Genomic DNA, 16,120 nt, shown 5'->3' with positions numbered 1-16,120 from the left:
TCTCTCCTTTGCCTCCACCTATCGCTGGCCTTGTATCCAGCTTCACCAGTTCCACCTCCCTTAAACAGTATATATTTCACCACATTTCTACTTCCTTTTAGCTCTGAAGAAGAGTCATACGGTTTCGAAACATTAACTCTGCCCTTCTCTCCACAGATGCTGTAAGACCTGCTGAATTTTTCCAGCATTTTTTGTTTTTGTTTCAGAACCTACAGTAGTGGTGTTGTGTGTTTTCTGCAGTCCATTTAGACACAAGTGAGAAAAATGTACAAACCTACCATTAAACTTTGTTGAAATCTTAGTGTGACACCAAAATCTTTCATGGTCAGAACTAAAACATGAAATTTTAAAATATTTTTACTTCTCACTGTATATACTGTCCAAAGTAGTGCATCAGTCCATTAAAACTGGCTACTTTCTCCACTGCTTTCAATAACCTTGTATTTTAGTTTTGTTTCTAGCTGGTTCAGTGGATAAAGCTACTTGTCCGGTGTAGATAAGCCATACGGGCCAGAATGTCCCAAGATCGATTCCTGGTCCATGCTGAGGTCACTCTTTTTAGAAGGGACCTGCAGTCACAATTGGATTCAGTATTCCTGAAATAGGAAGGTGGAAATTTGGCTAATATTCCTGAGACATCCAGTGAGATGTTTCAGGTGATTGAAGGAATTGATGGGATTGACAGAGAGAAACTATTTCCTTTGGTGGGGAGTCCAGATAAGGGACTTCAAGCTAGAGCTGGGCCTTTCAGGGATAACGTCAGGATATATCTCATGGCACAAAAGGTTCTGGAAATCTGTAACTCTTCCCCAAAAAACTGGGGGCCTAAGGGTCAATTGAAAATTTCAAATCTAAAATTGATGTATTTTTGTTAGGCAAGTATGTTATGGGCTATGGAGCCAAAGCAGGTAAATGGAATTCAGATACTGATCAGCCATGATTTACTTGAATAGTAGAACAGGCTCGAGAGGCTGAATGGCTGCTTCCTGCTTCTGTTGCAAGGTTCACACGGTTGAGAACAGAATCATATTATTTTGTAGCCTGCAGACACTCGCTGTTTAAACGTGTATGAAGAAAGCACTCAGATGAGGAGGGCAGCCAGCAAAAGGAGCCATCCAGTAACCCAGAAAAGGGGTCAGTCAGTGTCCAGTAACCCAGAAAAGGGGTTATTACCTACAAGGCAGGAGGTGCAGTACAACCAGTTCTGTTCATTTGAAGTTCTATAATTTCCAACTTTTCTTTTCCACTATCCTAGGCTTCAGATCGGGAGATTACAACACCAGTAGGCACTTTGACCGAGGGATCTCCAAGCTTAACAAAGCATTATTGTAATTCATTAAACCAGGAACGTTTGGACATGCACCTTACAAAGGAGGACATGGAGACTTCTCCCAGTCCCCCTTGCAAAGACTCAAAACAAAGCAATGCCAAGAACCTCGCAAGTCAACCGCGGAACACCACAAGTCCGACAAACAACCCACTCCCACCACGGTTACTCAAGCTCGCAAAACCAAAGGAGAAGAAGTCCAAACACCGTAAGGGCAAAGGTCACCGGTCTGGAAACCTGCCACCCGAGTACAATCCAGGTATGTGATGGCCAACAGTTGGAGTTATACTATGGGGTGTTGCATTGGTTCTTGTGAGGTTGGCTGTTGAAGCAGCATTGATGTGTTGTAATGTTACGGTCTCTTATTGCTCCAAGCCTTGCTGACACAGCCAGCCTCAGCTGGAGCAGTGCTAGGCTCTTGGACCTCAGGTCACCAACTTTCAGGGGATTTGGGGGTCTGGGGAGGCAGAGACAGTTGGTGACAGCAGGGACATGGGTTGCCAACCCTCCAGGGATATTCTGGAATCTTCAGGAATTGAGGATTAATCTCCAGGACATGGCTGCGAGCAACACATGGGGAAAAAAAAATTATATTTTTCATTTTTACTTATTAGGTAATAAAAATATTGGTTTAAAAACTGTTTAACTGGAGGGGGAAGGTTGTCAAAGGTGTTATATAAATGCAGGTTTTTATAAAAGTAACATGTACATTTCTTTCTGTCTGTATTTTCTCAGATGTCCTACCAGCAGCAGACAGCTCAATGCTGAATCAGAAAGCACCAGATAAAAAGCATCCTGCACCTGAACTACAGGGGAATGAAGAGGTTTTCTACTGCTGAGCTTTCCTGCTTTAGAGACTATGTGGAGATTGGGGAGGGGGTTAGAGAGAGGACTGGAACCCCTCGAGTACTCCAAGGTGTGTGGATGTCTACAATTTGTGTGACCAGATGTGTGTCATCCACACTGTCTTCCACGTTGCTCTGTGATGATGGTATCGATGGAACTGCATGCATAAATAATATATAATATATATTTAATTGGTACATCAATCTCTCTCTCTCTAGAACAAAAGAATTGATTGAGAAACATTGAACAAAAGGACAAAAAACAAAATCTAGTTAAATTGAAGTCCATCTCTGCCAGCAACTTCTGAACCAAAATTGTAGGCAAAGTTTTAAGATGCTATTGGAAACAGATGCTGATTAAATTGGAGTGGAGAAACAAATTGTTCAGTATTTCTTGAAGTGGTGCAGTCTTCTAAGGCGTGACATTTTCACTCGGTATGTTGTATGTGTTGGGCATTGTTCTAATGCAGGAGGTATTGTACTTGAGTCGAGCACTGCTCTTGTGCGATGCTCCTACTTCAGCCCCTCTGATTTGGCCCACTACCAGCTAGTGACCGCTGTGTTGCCACCAGTACCTCAAACCTGAGATGCGTTCTCCCAACATAAATCATTCGGGAAGGGCGGCATATGGAATTGGAACACCGAGGGTTTCTTTCTTTTAAAACAAGAGTTCCAGCACAATATGAGCGTTTGATCAAAACACTTTTCTGAAAAGCTAGTAGCAACACTCTGCTCCCTTCTCGCGTTCGTTCCAGACTTAGCTATTGACTTTGAGGTGGTTGGAGGGGATTCCTGGCATTTTTAAACCCACCCCTCCAAAAATTATCCAGCCATTCATTTTTCCAGTGACTGAACAAACCACTGACTGAAATAGGAAAGGAGAATACGAGTAATGCAGGGCTAGAGAGATTGATTTGCCAGCTAAGTGGGTCACTTAGAATTTCTGGCGTTGGTGTGTGGGATGAATTCTCCCCTCTGCGCCATCAACCTACATTGTAAATAAAATTGCAGTGAGTGCAATGGTTTTTAATATGTGCATTTCTCCCATTTGAGGGAGCGAAAGGTTCATCCCTGAGATTTTGTTTTCCTTCAAACATGTTAATATTTAAATCTTGAGGGGAAGAAATTGTCAAATATCGGTGTAAAATTAAATTCTGAATGTATAATGTTTTTAAAAGCAGAAATTGTAAAGCTACAAAGGTGGAATTAATGCACGATGGTTTATACTTGATTTTTTTTTCCTATTGCTTTAATTTCCATTCTACTAGAATGTTAATTGGGATATTTTAATTGTCTATGTTTAGATCATCTCATCATTTTTAACATTGATAGTGTCTTCTTTTGGCTGGCCTGCTTATGATTTGATGGGGAAACATGAGATGGCGGAGTGTGTAAGGTACTGGCCTTTCATCTGGAACCTGGGTTCACATTCAGCCTGGACTGATGGGGGTCAAAGTCTCTTGAGGCAGCATTAAAGAGTTCCATATGGAATGAGTTTGGGCAGTCTCAGTCCAGCCCCTGGCACAAAACTGCCTGTAATTTGGCACTAAATAGGGAATCTCACTCTCAGGGGTGTTGGCATGGTTAGCTGGTGGGAGAAGATGGAAAAATGTCACATTGGCGCCAAAGGGGGAAGCTTAAGACATAAAGAAAAGGAAGCCTTATTCTCACCTGAACATTCTTGATGCTAGCACCAGTTTCCCAAAATGGGGAATGTTCTACTCCACAGCACTAACAACCCTCACCTTGTTGAACACAAACTCACATTACCACTGAACACCTACAACTTTCTAAATACGCCTCATCAAGGGACACTGGACAGTTTCTTCAACACCCTCTGGTTTGTTAGTGTTAATGTTTGGAGGGAATGGGGACACAGTAGGAAGTAACTGTAGAGGGACCACAATCACCAATTTACCTTTAACCCCTGATACCTCTATCTTACTGCAAGGTACCTTAACACTGAAGGAGGGAAGTGCCAGGCTTAAAATAGAGACCGAGTGAGGTGAAGTGAAGCCACATGGAGGACACCAACTGATCAGTTGCTATTGTGTCCCAGATGACTTTTGACTTGTGGACTGCTAATGGTCCCTTTTGGGTCAGGAATATAGGAACAGGAGGAGGCCATTCAGCCCTGAAAGCCTGTTCTGCCACACAATTGAATGCAGTTATTCTGTATCTTAACTCCACCTTAGCCACTTTGGTTCCTGAACCTTTAATATACCCTTGCCTCACAAAAGTCAAAGAATTGTCATTATTCCATGGTCCACTCCAGACAACACAAGGCCAACTTGAAAGGGGTATCATCTCTTAGCATGGTTTGATATCGTGAAGCACTTTAAAAGAGCAAAACTTTTTTTTAAACCTGTACACTGTTGTAAGCTTTCTTACTGCTTTAATCAGAAAACAATCAGATTCCATGGCTGTGTTATTCATCATCAATTCCAAATGCACATGTCAGGGAATCATACCAAGTAGAAGATGCCATTTCAGTTATCTTTTGGACTTCCTCTTGCTCAAGAGGAAATAGATGCATTTTTATCAAACACAGAATCCATATACAGGGAGAATACAACCACTGGTGCAAGCTTCTACCAGATCCTGTGGTCTAGTTTCGATTTAACAATCTTAAGAGCTGCTATTAATTTTATAATTAAAAAAAGTATATAGGGTGTTTTTGCCCCTAAGTTTTTGGTGCCTACTTTATTGCAATCTTTGCAAGTAAATTAGATGTGGTCATTGCCCTTCATTTCGGAAGAACGATGGGTATTGCTTGTGGAATGGAGGATGCAGAGTTCATCCGCAGGTTACCTGGGGCAGTATAGATCCCATCTGTGTGACTCCTTCCCACCACCCCACAAAAATACTCCAGAAATTTCAATAGGGCTATTAGCAAAGTTTCTCAGGGAACCCATTCACAGCAGGTTCTTGTAGGCTCCACACTCCCAATCCCCGTCCCTGCAAAAAAAAATTTGAATGTGGTATTTCTGATTACATTCGCACTTCTCCCCTGAAAGTGAGAGAAGGTGTGGGTGGGACACTGGTTCCATGGTCTTTGGGTATCTCCTCACCTAAGTTATCGTTTCTTTCTTGTCCAAGTTTAGTTTGATGTGCGAGTAATTTACCATGAAGGGCATCGTATCCGAGCTCAGTCTGCTCCAGATCTGATGCCCAAGTGCAGTTGGGCACACTGTTTGCCGCTGGAGTCACTGCCACAGAGCAAGTGCCCTCCTCTCACACCATCCCCTCCTTCACCAACCTCAGACTGCTGTAACATTTACCCTTCTGTCCCACCTTTGACCATTCAATACAAACAGAAACATTTATTCCCCTTAAAATAAATGAATTGATTCTGATTATTTAATAAGCACAGTATGATGAGAGATCCTAGGAGCACAGTGTGGCATAATCAGGGTGACTGGCCTGCTTAAGTATCTGGATAACTAATTCTGGACCATTAAGCTCCCAAGAACTTTGTACAAATGGCTTGCCCCAATGAAAGGTTGTTGGGGGAAGAAGGGGGGGAAATGCCAGCGCTGAAGGTGGTGTTGTTTATCCAGAGGAGTGTTGCTAAATGTAGCAAAACAGTGCCAGTGGCTACTGGAATAGGGAAACTAGGATTAACGCTTGGGCAATGATACTTGCACATCAAGAGAAGCGATAAAACCACTCGAGCCTGTGGTTAATTTCCTGGTAGTTGTGTGGAGCCTGGGCTATCAATCCCTACTGTGTTTTTACTTAAAGAGTAGCCTGTGATATGCGCTCTATTGCAACACTCACATCAGTGTGGATTTTAGTTCATTGTGGGAGGGTAACAAATATTATACCAAATACTTGCCAATTTTAAAATCAGAAACTGGAAATACATGGCAGGTTTGTAAGCATCTGTAAAGAACAAAGACGGGTTAACACAAATGCAAATTTAAATTGTCAATTCTGTTGATGGGTCTTTACTCATTTCACATCCTGATTAACGTGTCCCCTCCAGCATTTTGTTTGTTCTGTGGATTTCAGTGTTCTCTAGTTTTTCTCTTTAACTTAGAACCCATGTTTGGAGTATCCAAAAAAAAAGAGCTGACTATATATCTACAGGATTGGCAGACTTAGTTAAAATGGGTAATATTTTCATTTGTAAACAGCTACCAATAGGTGCAATTATATCTGTCTTGTTTTAAGATGGCGCCTTATCAAATTACACTGTCCTCCTTGTACAGCAGAACACGAGGGGTTTCTTTGCCGCTCCATGCTGCTGTCATCGTTTTGGGCAATGTTCTAAAGGAGTGAGAACTCCTGATTATTCATGAGCTCATCTCTATCAAAAGCTGCAGTCCAGCTATTAACCATTCTGACTTTGAAAATCTTCATCATTATTGTACACTGGTTAACCTGTTCATATTAGATTCCTGTCTGTATTAATTCAGCACAGTTAATCTGTTTGATTTTGTGACTTTTGAAATAGCACAGACAGAAATGTAATACTAACATATTAACCATTAGAGATAGCGCACAGAGGAATGTAACCCTAAGGTGCTTATTTTTAATCTGTTTTGATTATTTTTTGATAGACAGGCGAGATTTTTATTTGAGTTCTGAAAACCTTTACTTTTTTTTTTAGTATTTCTACCTTCCTGTGAAGTCCCAGGACAGGGATTTTACCTCCTTTTGTGATCATTTTCCATGTGAATTTTTAACAAGTGTTTAATGCCTCTCCCTCCCTGTGTACTGTGAGTTTGGTAAATGCATACCAACCTCCCCCTCCTCACCAGTTCATGTATAATCTTGGACCATCAGCCAGTTCCTAAAGGGCTACTAGATACTGAGAAGACTTCGTCGGGTCATATTCTAACTCACTCAAAACCCATCCACTTACAGAGTGAAAAAAAAATCAGGCCTGTTATGTTTCTAGAAAAGGTGACACTCCCCGTGACCCCGACTCTCGGGAGTGCTGTCGATCCAGTCAGGTTTTGAACTCTCCCAGACCTCTCCTAAACCAGCGGGCACCAAACTTCCTAACAGAGATGCCGATCATTCACCAGTGCTAGTAAAGGGTCTCTGCACTTTCAACATCCCCTCGAGCCCCACCCCCAGTTTCTCCACACTGTTTCAAACCGCTTGATTCAGACGCGCCTGCCTTGTACTGAAAACATTTATGCACTAACTGAATTGTGGACGTGCTCAGGATGTCTCTCAAGCATTTTATATACCTCTCTGCTTTCAAAAAAAAAAATTCCTGAGGGTAAACAAAAAAAAATCTACTTGTACGAAGGTACACCTTGTATTTTTCTCGATTTTGTGTACAAAAAAAATTATAAGGGTGAAAACCTAATTATTTTATCTATGATGTAATTAATGTATAAAAGTGGAAACTGTAAACATAGTTTCATTTCTGTAATGTTTCCGTGATCGCTGGTAGCCTTTTTGTAATTAAACCTTTATTTATCATCATTTTCCCGTAATAGATTATAAGCCAATGTAAATTTCAGTTCCCCCACAATAAACATTTACACAATAGATTTACTTGAAGGAGTTTGTGCTTTTTTGATTTATTCCAATTCTTCACTTTCTCCCTGAAGCACATGGACCAACATTTTACACCAGGTGGCAGTGATGAGCTGCATGTATCCATCAGGAAGGAACAGATTCTGCTCTCGTTACAACTTGCAAAAGAAATAGGAGCAGGTGTAGACCACACGACCCATCGAGCCTGCTCCGCTATTCAATACAATCATGGCTGATCTTAGGCTTCAACTCCAAGAGACCAAAAATCTGTCTGTCCCAGCCTTAAATGTATTCAGCTATGGAGCATCCACAACCCTCTGGAGTAGAGAATTCTAAAGATTCACAACCCTTCGAATGAAGAAATTTCTCCATGCCTCAGTCTTATATGATAGCCCCCTTATCCTGAGACTGTGCCCCCATGTTTTAAATTCCCTGACCAGTGGAGACCAATCTCCATGTCCACCCTGTCAAGTCCCTTTAGAATTTTTTAGCTTTTGATGAGATGGCCCCTCATTCTTCTAAACTCCAGAGAATATAGACCCAATTCACTCAGCCTCTCCTCATAAGACAAAACCCCCTCATTCCAGGGAACAATTTAGTGAGCCTTTGCTGTGCCATTTCCAATGCAAGTATATCCTTTCTTAATTGTGAAGACCCAAAATTGCACAGTCTCCCAGATGCAGTCTCAGCAAAATCCTGTAAAATATCCCAAAGTGCCTTGATTAAAATTTTACAGCAAGTCACAATAGGGCAAGATTCACAGTTTCCCTCACGGGATAGACCCAGCAATGCATTGATTCCTTATCCTGATTGAATTCCTGAGTTGTTACCCTACCTGACCACTGGACCCACCTGCACCCTATCTCCCAGTTCCCACCCCCTGTGCCTTTGTTTCTGATCTCTGTGGGCTGTCCGCTTAACCCCACTCCAGCTCTAGCATTGCTGGCTAAGACTCTAGTTGTTAGGCCTGTGTAGCTGTAAATCTCATTCCTAAATCTTCCTGCCTTCAAAAGCCCTCCCAGAAGGGAACCAGATGTTAGCAGCACCTCTTCAATTTGATTATTTGAATGTGAAATATCTTTACAATGTTTGAGACGAGGATAAATCTTGCATGTGCCACATAGAACTTTCCATGACTTCAGAACAGCCCAAGGTGTTTTGCAGCCAACAAAATATTTTTGAAGTGTGGTCACTGTTGTAATGTAGGAAACAGCAGCCAATTTGCACATAGCAAGCTCCTACAAACATAATTGCAGTGATGATTAAATCAATTTTTAGTTATGTCACATGAGGGATAAATGTTGGGCCCAAGTTACAGCGAGTACTCTCCTGTTCTTCACAACATTGTTGTGGGATTTTTATCATGTGCCTGAAAGGGCTGTCTCATCCAAAAGGCAACACTGCTGCACTGAAGTGCCAGAAGTGATAAGGTGCTATGCAAGTACTTTGCTTCCTTCCCCAAAATCATAGTCAGGGCCCAGTTGGGCCCCTTTGTGAAGCACCTTGGCATGTTTTGCTACATTAAAGGAGGTTTATGAGGACCTCTTTTAGTGACTTAGACCAGGGGAGCCAAGTATAATTTCTGTTGAGGACAGGATTGGGCTTCCTTGTGAGGTTACCTTCTGTCAAATGCCTTGTCAACCCTTTGTCCAGTCTCGAATATTCTGCCTTTAAACCAGTACTGATGCTGTGGAATCATTCCACCCTGAAAGATAACGGGTCTGGATTTTCGCAGCACTGGAACCTTTGACATGAGTGTGGTGTAGTTTAGTAGAGAACTGCCCACAGGGCAGCAAGATCCCATGTTTGATTCACAGTCTATGCTGAATTGGACAATCGCTTGCCCAGTTTGACGGGGCTGCTACCATTAACTCCTGTTCCTGAGTTAAGCCAAAGGAGTGTGGAGTGGGGGAAGGCATCATAGGATGGTCAGAGCACAGAAGGAGGCTATTCAGTCTGCATATCTGCCAGCTCTTCACAGTTGCTCTTCATAGTCCTGGTCCCCCAGAGGATCATAGAATAGTTACAGTACAGGAGAAGACTATTCAGCCCACAGTTCCTCTTATTTGCCATCCAACAGTAACTGCAGGAACATAAATAGAAGGGATCAGCGTGACTGTGATGCCTCCTGTGACAGATTAACCTGTCAACCAGCCCCATACATGAAGAATGGCCTCTTGTGTTGTGTGGAAAGGCAACATTGCAACTGGAATCGTACCACACCAAGAGTCCCAAACCTTCAGGAGAGTGAGGTTGTGCAGGGAGGAAATAAAGTCAGGCATTTGATTTAATAAATCTGTTTTTGACAATAACTGGCAGGTGATTAACCTCTATTTTCTATTGATGGTTCTTGCTTAGTCACCAGTGCTTACTGAAAATCAAACAGCGGAAGCTTTGCCTGCTGATGGTTCAGTAACTAATCTCCCCACTGACTGATGCATTGAAATCTGATTGTTGTGATGGGTGATTGTTGGGGAGAATTAAAGGCTCACATTGCTGGTTAACTATTGAAAGCAGAGCACCAACTGCATCAATAGGTGAGTTTGCAAATTGTGTTGAGAATTTGACAAAAAGATGAGGACAAAACAAGTCAACAAAGGGGATGCGTAGTAATCGTTTTATTTCGAACCATCCAGGTTTTTCCGTATGGTGGGAGTTTCAGGCCTTCTGTTGAAGAAATTTCAGACCTGAACTCCACTGTGAGCCCCATTGGTAACAGCATTGTGGCTTTCTGCTGTGCAGATCCCTGGGGCCAACTATCTGAAACACTCTTCTGTAGACTTGGGGAAAGGAAGGGTCATTGGCAAGTGCTGCTCTTAATAATGATCCAGTAACTCCTTGATGGATTCATGTAGTCATTACAACTGGAGTTGTTTTCCAGCTCTCTATAAAGCAATCTAGTCAGTCCTATTCCCCCGCTTGAACCCCGTAGCCCTACAAATATATTTCCTTCAAGTGCCCATCCAATTTCCTTTTGAAGTCATTGATTATTTTTGCTACCACTATCCTCATGGGCAGCAAGTTCCAGGTCATTACCACTCACTGTGTAAGAAAAGTTCCTTCTCTCATTCCCCCTGCATCTCTTGCCCCAAAACTTACATCTGTGTCCCCTAGTCCTTGTACCATCAGCTAATGGGAACAATTTTTCTTTGTCTACCTTATCTAAACCTGTCATCATGTACACCTCTATCAAATCTCCCCTCAACCTCCTTTGCTCCAAGGAGAACAGCCCCAGCTTCTCCAACCTAACCTTGTAGATTGGTTCCAGGGATGAGGGACTCATTCTGGTAAATCTCCTCTGCAACTTTGAGAACCTCCACATCCTTGTACACACTTTGGTTGTGACCTAACCAGAGCTTTATAAAGTTCAGCAAAACTTCCCTGCTTTTGTACTCAGTGCCTCAAGCCAAGATGCTTTGCTAACAACAATATAGGAAGGATGTGATTGCACTTGAGGGGATGCAGAGGAGATTCACCAGGATGTTGCCTGGGATGAAACATTTAAGTTATGAAGAGAGGTTGGATAGACTTGGGTTGTTTTTGTTGGAGCAGAGAAGACTGAGGGGCGACCTGATCGAGGTGTACAAGATTATGAGGGGCATGGACAGGGTGGATAGGGAGCAGCTGTTCCCCTTAGTTGAAGGGTCAGTCACAAGGAGACATAAGTTCAAGGTGAGGGGCAGGAGGTTTAGGGGGGATGTGAGGAAAAACATTTTTACCCAGAGGGTGATGACGGTCTAGAATGTACTACCTGGGAAGCGTGTTGCCTCACATCCTTTAAAAGGTATCTGGATGAGCACTTGGCACACCATAACATTCAAAGCTATGGGCCAAGTGCTGATAAATGGGATTAGTTAAGGTAGGTCAGGTGTTTCTCACGTGTCGGTGCAGTTTTGATGGGCCAAAGGGCCTCTTCTGCACTGAGATTCTGACATCTCCAAAGACTTATGCATATGCACCCATTGTCCCCCTGTCCCTGCACACTTTAGAACTGTGTCTTTAAGTCTATTTTGCCCTTTCCCTTCTGCTAAAATTAATCACATCACCTGCTATGGTGCCCTCCAACAATGCAGTGCTCCCTCAGTGCTGACACTCTGACAGCAGGGCACTCCCTCAGCATTGACCCTCAACTATGCAGGCTCCCTGGGAAGGGATAATGAGAACAATGATTATGTAACCCTTGCCCCCACCCCCACCCAAGGGGAATGTGAACCCCACCCCACCCCCCACCCCACCAACCCCACTCCCATAGTGCAGGTATCCTTCCAGATTTTCAGCTGAGAATTCTGAGCTGGAGCTTTGGTCTCCACTCACTAGGACTCTGAAGTGGGGGGAGGGGAGAGGTGGGGGAGGAAAGGGAGAAAAGTTGGGGGGTGGGGTAGGGTCAAACTGCACCTTCTGACCTTCTGATTCAGGGTTGAGATTGTTGGCTTACGTGACTAGATAAGTGCTTCAAGCATTTTCTGGTTTTATCTTGGAACGTTCACAAGATTTTGCTTTTTTGTTTCTAACCTAATGTTATGAACCAGTTTCACCCGAAGCCTGTTGATGAAGGCCTTTCTCATCCGAGGGAACAGCATGTCTCCCGATCATTAGTCCATAATCACTACTATTCCTGTAATTGTAGGAATGTGTATCTTCACACAGGAATTGGTTGAAGATGTCTAGATTTAAACAAGTAAATCTATGTTTAGTAGAGTGTAGCTCATCTGAGACAGATGCATCGAGATGTAAAGAATAACTATCGTACCACGTACATGGGGTTATCGGAATACTGGGCCAGCTCCAGCAAGTTAAAACAAGGCCTTGGAACAGTACAATCATTTCTTAAATAATTTTTTCATCTCTTTGCTTCCGAGCCTTAAGATATGTTACATCAAAGGACACAAAAAAAAAACCCTGGACCTGCTGAGAACAGCAGAATTCTTAACAGTGCAGCTCAGGTTGTGGATAAGATAAGACAGTTAGAAATATTCCCTTTGGCTTTCTTGTTGCACTTATCTGTTGAGGGGTGCGGCAGTTCAGAAATGGAAAATTTACCATTTCAGATGGCCATTTTCAGCATCGAGCTGAAGAGATGCTGTAATTGTAGGAACCTTTGAAGAGATGCTGGTGGAGTGATAATGTCACTAGACCAGTAATCCAGAGGGCCAGGCTAATCCTTTGGGGGACATGGTTCAAACCCCACCATGGCAGCTGGTGGAATTTGAATTCAATTAATAAAAAATCTGGAATTGAAGGCTAGTTTCAGTAATTCAGTGAAAAAAAAACCATCTGGTTCACTGCTGCCCTTTATGGAAGGAAATCTGCTGTCCTTATCTGGTCTGGCCTACGTGTAACCCCAGACTCTTGGCAATATGGTTGACTTTTAATGGACCTCTGAAATGGCCTAGCAAGCCAATCAGTTCAAGGGCAATTAGAGGTGGGCAACAAATGCTGGCCTTGCCCATGACGTCCACTTCCCATGAGAGAATAAAAAAGGGTGGGGTACATATAGGTTGGGTGCAGAGTAAAGATCAATTTCCTCTACCGAAAGGAGGTCACTCCAATCTTGAAGAGTGCCTCCCACTATTTCTCTCAGCAGCAGTGGAGGGAAGGATGTTGGCGAGACCCTCATGGGGTTTTGAGCAACAACCGGAACAGGTACAAGAACACAAGTAATGGGAGCAGGAATAGACCACATGGCCCAGCTAGCCGGCTCCACCAATCAACATGATCTTGGCTGATCTTGGGCTTCAACTATAATTTTCTCCCCTCTGCTTCCAATATCCCTCAATTCTGAGAGACACCAAAAATCAGTCTTTCCCAGCCTTAACGGGTTCAACAATGGGGCATCCACAACTCTCAGGGGTAGAGAATGCAAAGATTCACCACCTTTGAAGTAATTTCTCCTCATTTCAGTCCTAAATGATTGGCCCCTTATCCCGAGACTGTGCCCCCATGTTTTAGACTCCTGGCCAGTGAAAACACCGGCCTGAATCTTGCGTTCGTCGGGCGCACACGATCAGCAGGCGCAAAATGCACTTCCGGCCATGATCAGCCTCCAAACGCAATTTCACTCTGGCTGGCCAATTAACGCATCCAGCGTGAAACGTACACTGAGAAAGGCTCAGTGCTGCCAGGGGGCTCAGTGCTGTCAGGGGGTGGGCACAAAGAAAAGGGAGGGTGCAGGTGGGCACGTCGAGTGAGCTCCTTGAAGGCAGACAGCTGCTGCAGGCCTGTGCAAATTAAAATGAAGAAAAAAGTGCAGCAAACTGCGTCTATGCAGTGCTTTCAAGCACCTGACAGTAGAACTGAAAAAATCTCAGTCACCAGACATTTTTTTTAAATTATATTTCACCCCAGGCATTTCATCCCGCCCTGGATTGAGGTTGATGCAAAAAAGTGAAGCCTGTCAGGCCAACTGTAAAAGTGGCCAGGCCACATAAAATCGCTTTCAAATGACTCCTTAATGGAGTTAATTGCCCACTTAATTGTCAGCGGGTGTGCTTCAGACTGCTGTGCGCACCAGCTGAGTGAAATATTGCAGTAGTGCACGCTAATGTCGGGACATGCACCCGACGTCTTCACGTGTGATCTCATGCTCTGTTGGGTTGGGCACGCGCCTGCTCAAACATCACAAAATTCTGGCCAATCTCAGTGTATATCCCATCAGCACCCACCCAATCAAGCCCCTTCAGAGTTTTGTAGATTTCAATGAGATTGCCTCTCATTCTTCTAAACGCCAGAGGCAAAATTACTCATCATTGCGGTCACTAATTTGGCGAACATTCATTCACTGTACCACCTCCAATGCGAGTATTTTGTTTCTTAAATGTGGAGACCAAAACTGCACACACTATTCCAGATGTGGTCTCACCAAAAGCTTGTACAATCGTAGCAAGACTTCTTTATTCTTGTGCTCCAATCCCCTTGTAATAATGGCCAACATGCCATTTGCCTTCTTAATTGCTTGTTGTACCCGCATGCTAACTTTCTGCATTCCTTGTACAAGCACACCCAAGACTCTTTGGACATCAACACTTACAAATTTCATGCTTTTTAAAAATATTCTGCTTTTCTATTCTTATGACCGAAGTAGATAACTCTACAGTTCCCTACATTATACACCATGTTATTGCCCACTCACCTAACCTGTCTATATCTCTTTGCAGTCCCTCTATTAAAATGAATCTTCCCCACAGCTTACCTTCCCATCAGGCTTGGTATCATCAGCAAACTTTGATACAAACTTTTGTTACTCTGTCTCTTCATTGAAGTCACTAAAGATTGTAAATAACTGAGGCCCCACCACCGAGGCCCCAGTTCCGATCCTTGCAGCACTCCACTACTTATTGCTTGCCAACTTGAAAAATCCCTGTTTCTGCCCACTCTCTGCTTTTTATCCATTAAGCAATCCCCCCATTAGTGCCAAAATATTACCCCCAACACCATAAGCTTTTAGCTTGCCTACTAACATTGTGTGGCACCTTATTGATTGCCTCTTGAAAATCCAGGTATTCTACATCTACTGTTCCCCTTTATCTACCCTGCTAATTATATCCTTAAAACTCTAATAAATTTGTCAAATAGGATTTCTCCTTTGGAAAAGCACGTTGACTTGCTCTATTTGTTCTAGGCTTTAAGAGCATTGTTAAGACGTTGTTAACAATAAATTCCAGCACTATCACAACAACTGATGTTAGGCTAACTGGCCTGTAGTTCATTGTTTTCTCTCTCCCTCCTTTCTTAACAAAAAATTTAACATTCACATCCACAAACATTCACTCCCTTAACCACCAACACAGTAGCAGCAGTGTACCATCTTATTTTTAATTCATTCATGGGATGTGGTCATTGCTGGCTGGGCCAGCATTTATTGCCCATCCCTAGTTGCCCTCGAGAAGGTTGTGGTGAGCTGCCTTCTTGAACCGCTGCAGTTCATGTGATGTAGGTACACTCACAGTGCAGTTAGGGAGGGAGTTCCAGGATTTTGACCCAGCGACAGTGAGGGAACGGTGATATATTTCCAAGTCTGGATGGTGAGTGGCTTGGAGGGGAACTTCCAGGTGGTGGTGTTCCCATCTATCTGCTGCCCTTGTGCTTCTTGGTGGTAGCAGTCGTGAGTTTGGAAGGTGCTGCCTAAGGAGCCTTGGTGAATTCCTGCAGTGCACTTTGTAGATGGTATACACTGCTGCCCCAGCGCGTTAGTGGTGGAGGGAGTGAATGTTTGCGGACGTGGTGCCTATCAAGCGGACTGCTTTGTCCTGGATGGTGTCCAGCTTCTTCAGTGTTGTAGAAAACTGGGGAGTATTTCATCACATTCCTGACTTGTGCCTTGTAGATGGTGGACAGGCTTTGGGGAGTCAAGAGGCGAGTTACTCATCGTACGATTCCTAGCCTCTGACCTGTTCTTATAGCCACAGTATTTATATGGCTAGTCCAGTTCAGTTTCTGTCAATGGTAACCC

At 43.4% G+C, this 16,120-nt stretch overlaps 1 protein-coding gene across 11 annotated transcripts in view; it reads left to right on the top strand.

Moving 5' to 3' along the window:
• The window catches only part of LOC121270011 (A-kinase anchor protein 13-like), a 394,374-nt gene extending 386,689 nt beyond the window's left edge, over nt 1-7,685 (top strand). For all 11 annotated transcript variants that reach the window (XM_041175277.1, XM_041175275.1, XM_041175276.1 and 8 more), the window contains 2 exons: nt 1,256-1,586; nt 2,063-7,685. In XM_041175277.1, the coding sequence (XP_041031211.1) occupies nt 1,256-1,586; nt 2,063-2,166 (435 nt within the window). In that variant the 3' untranslated portion in view covers nt 2,167-7,685. The remainder of the gene's footprint in view (nt 1-1,255; nt 1,587-2,062) is intronic.
• The last annotated feature ends 8,435 nt before the right edge of the window (nt 7,686-16,120 follow it).

The sequence above is a fragment of the Carcharodon carcharias genome, chromosome 26 (assembly GCF_017639515.1).
Source record: "Carcharodon carcharias isolate sCarCar2 chromosome 26, sCarCar2.pri, whole genome shotgun sequence".
Lineage (NCBI taxonomy): Eukaryota > Metazoa > Chordata > Chondrichthyes > Lamniformes > Lamnidae > Carcharodon > Carcharodon carcharias.
The sequence above is the reverse complement of the archived record's forward strand: the minus strand, read 5'-3'. Positions and strand labels throughout refer to the sequence as shown.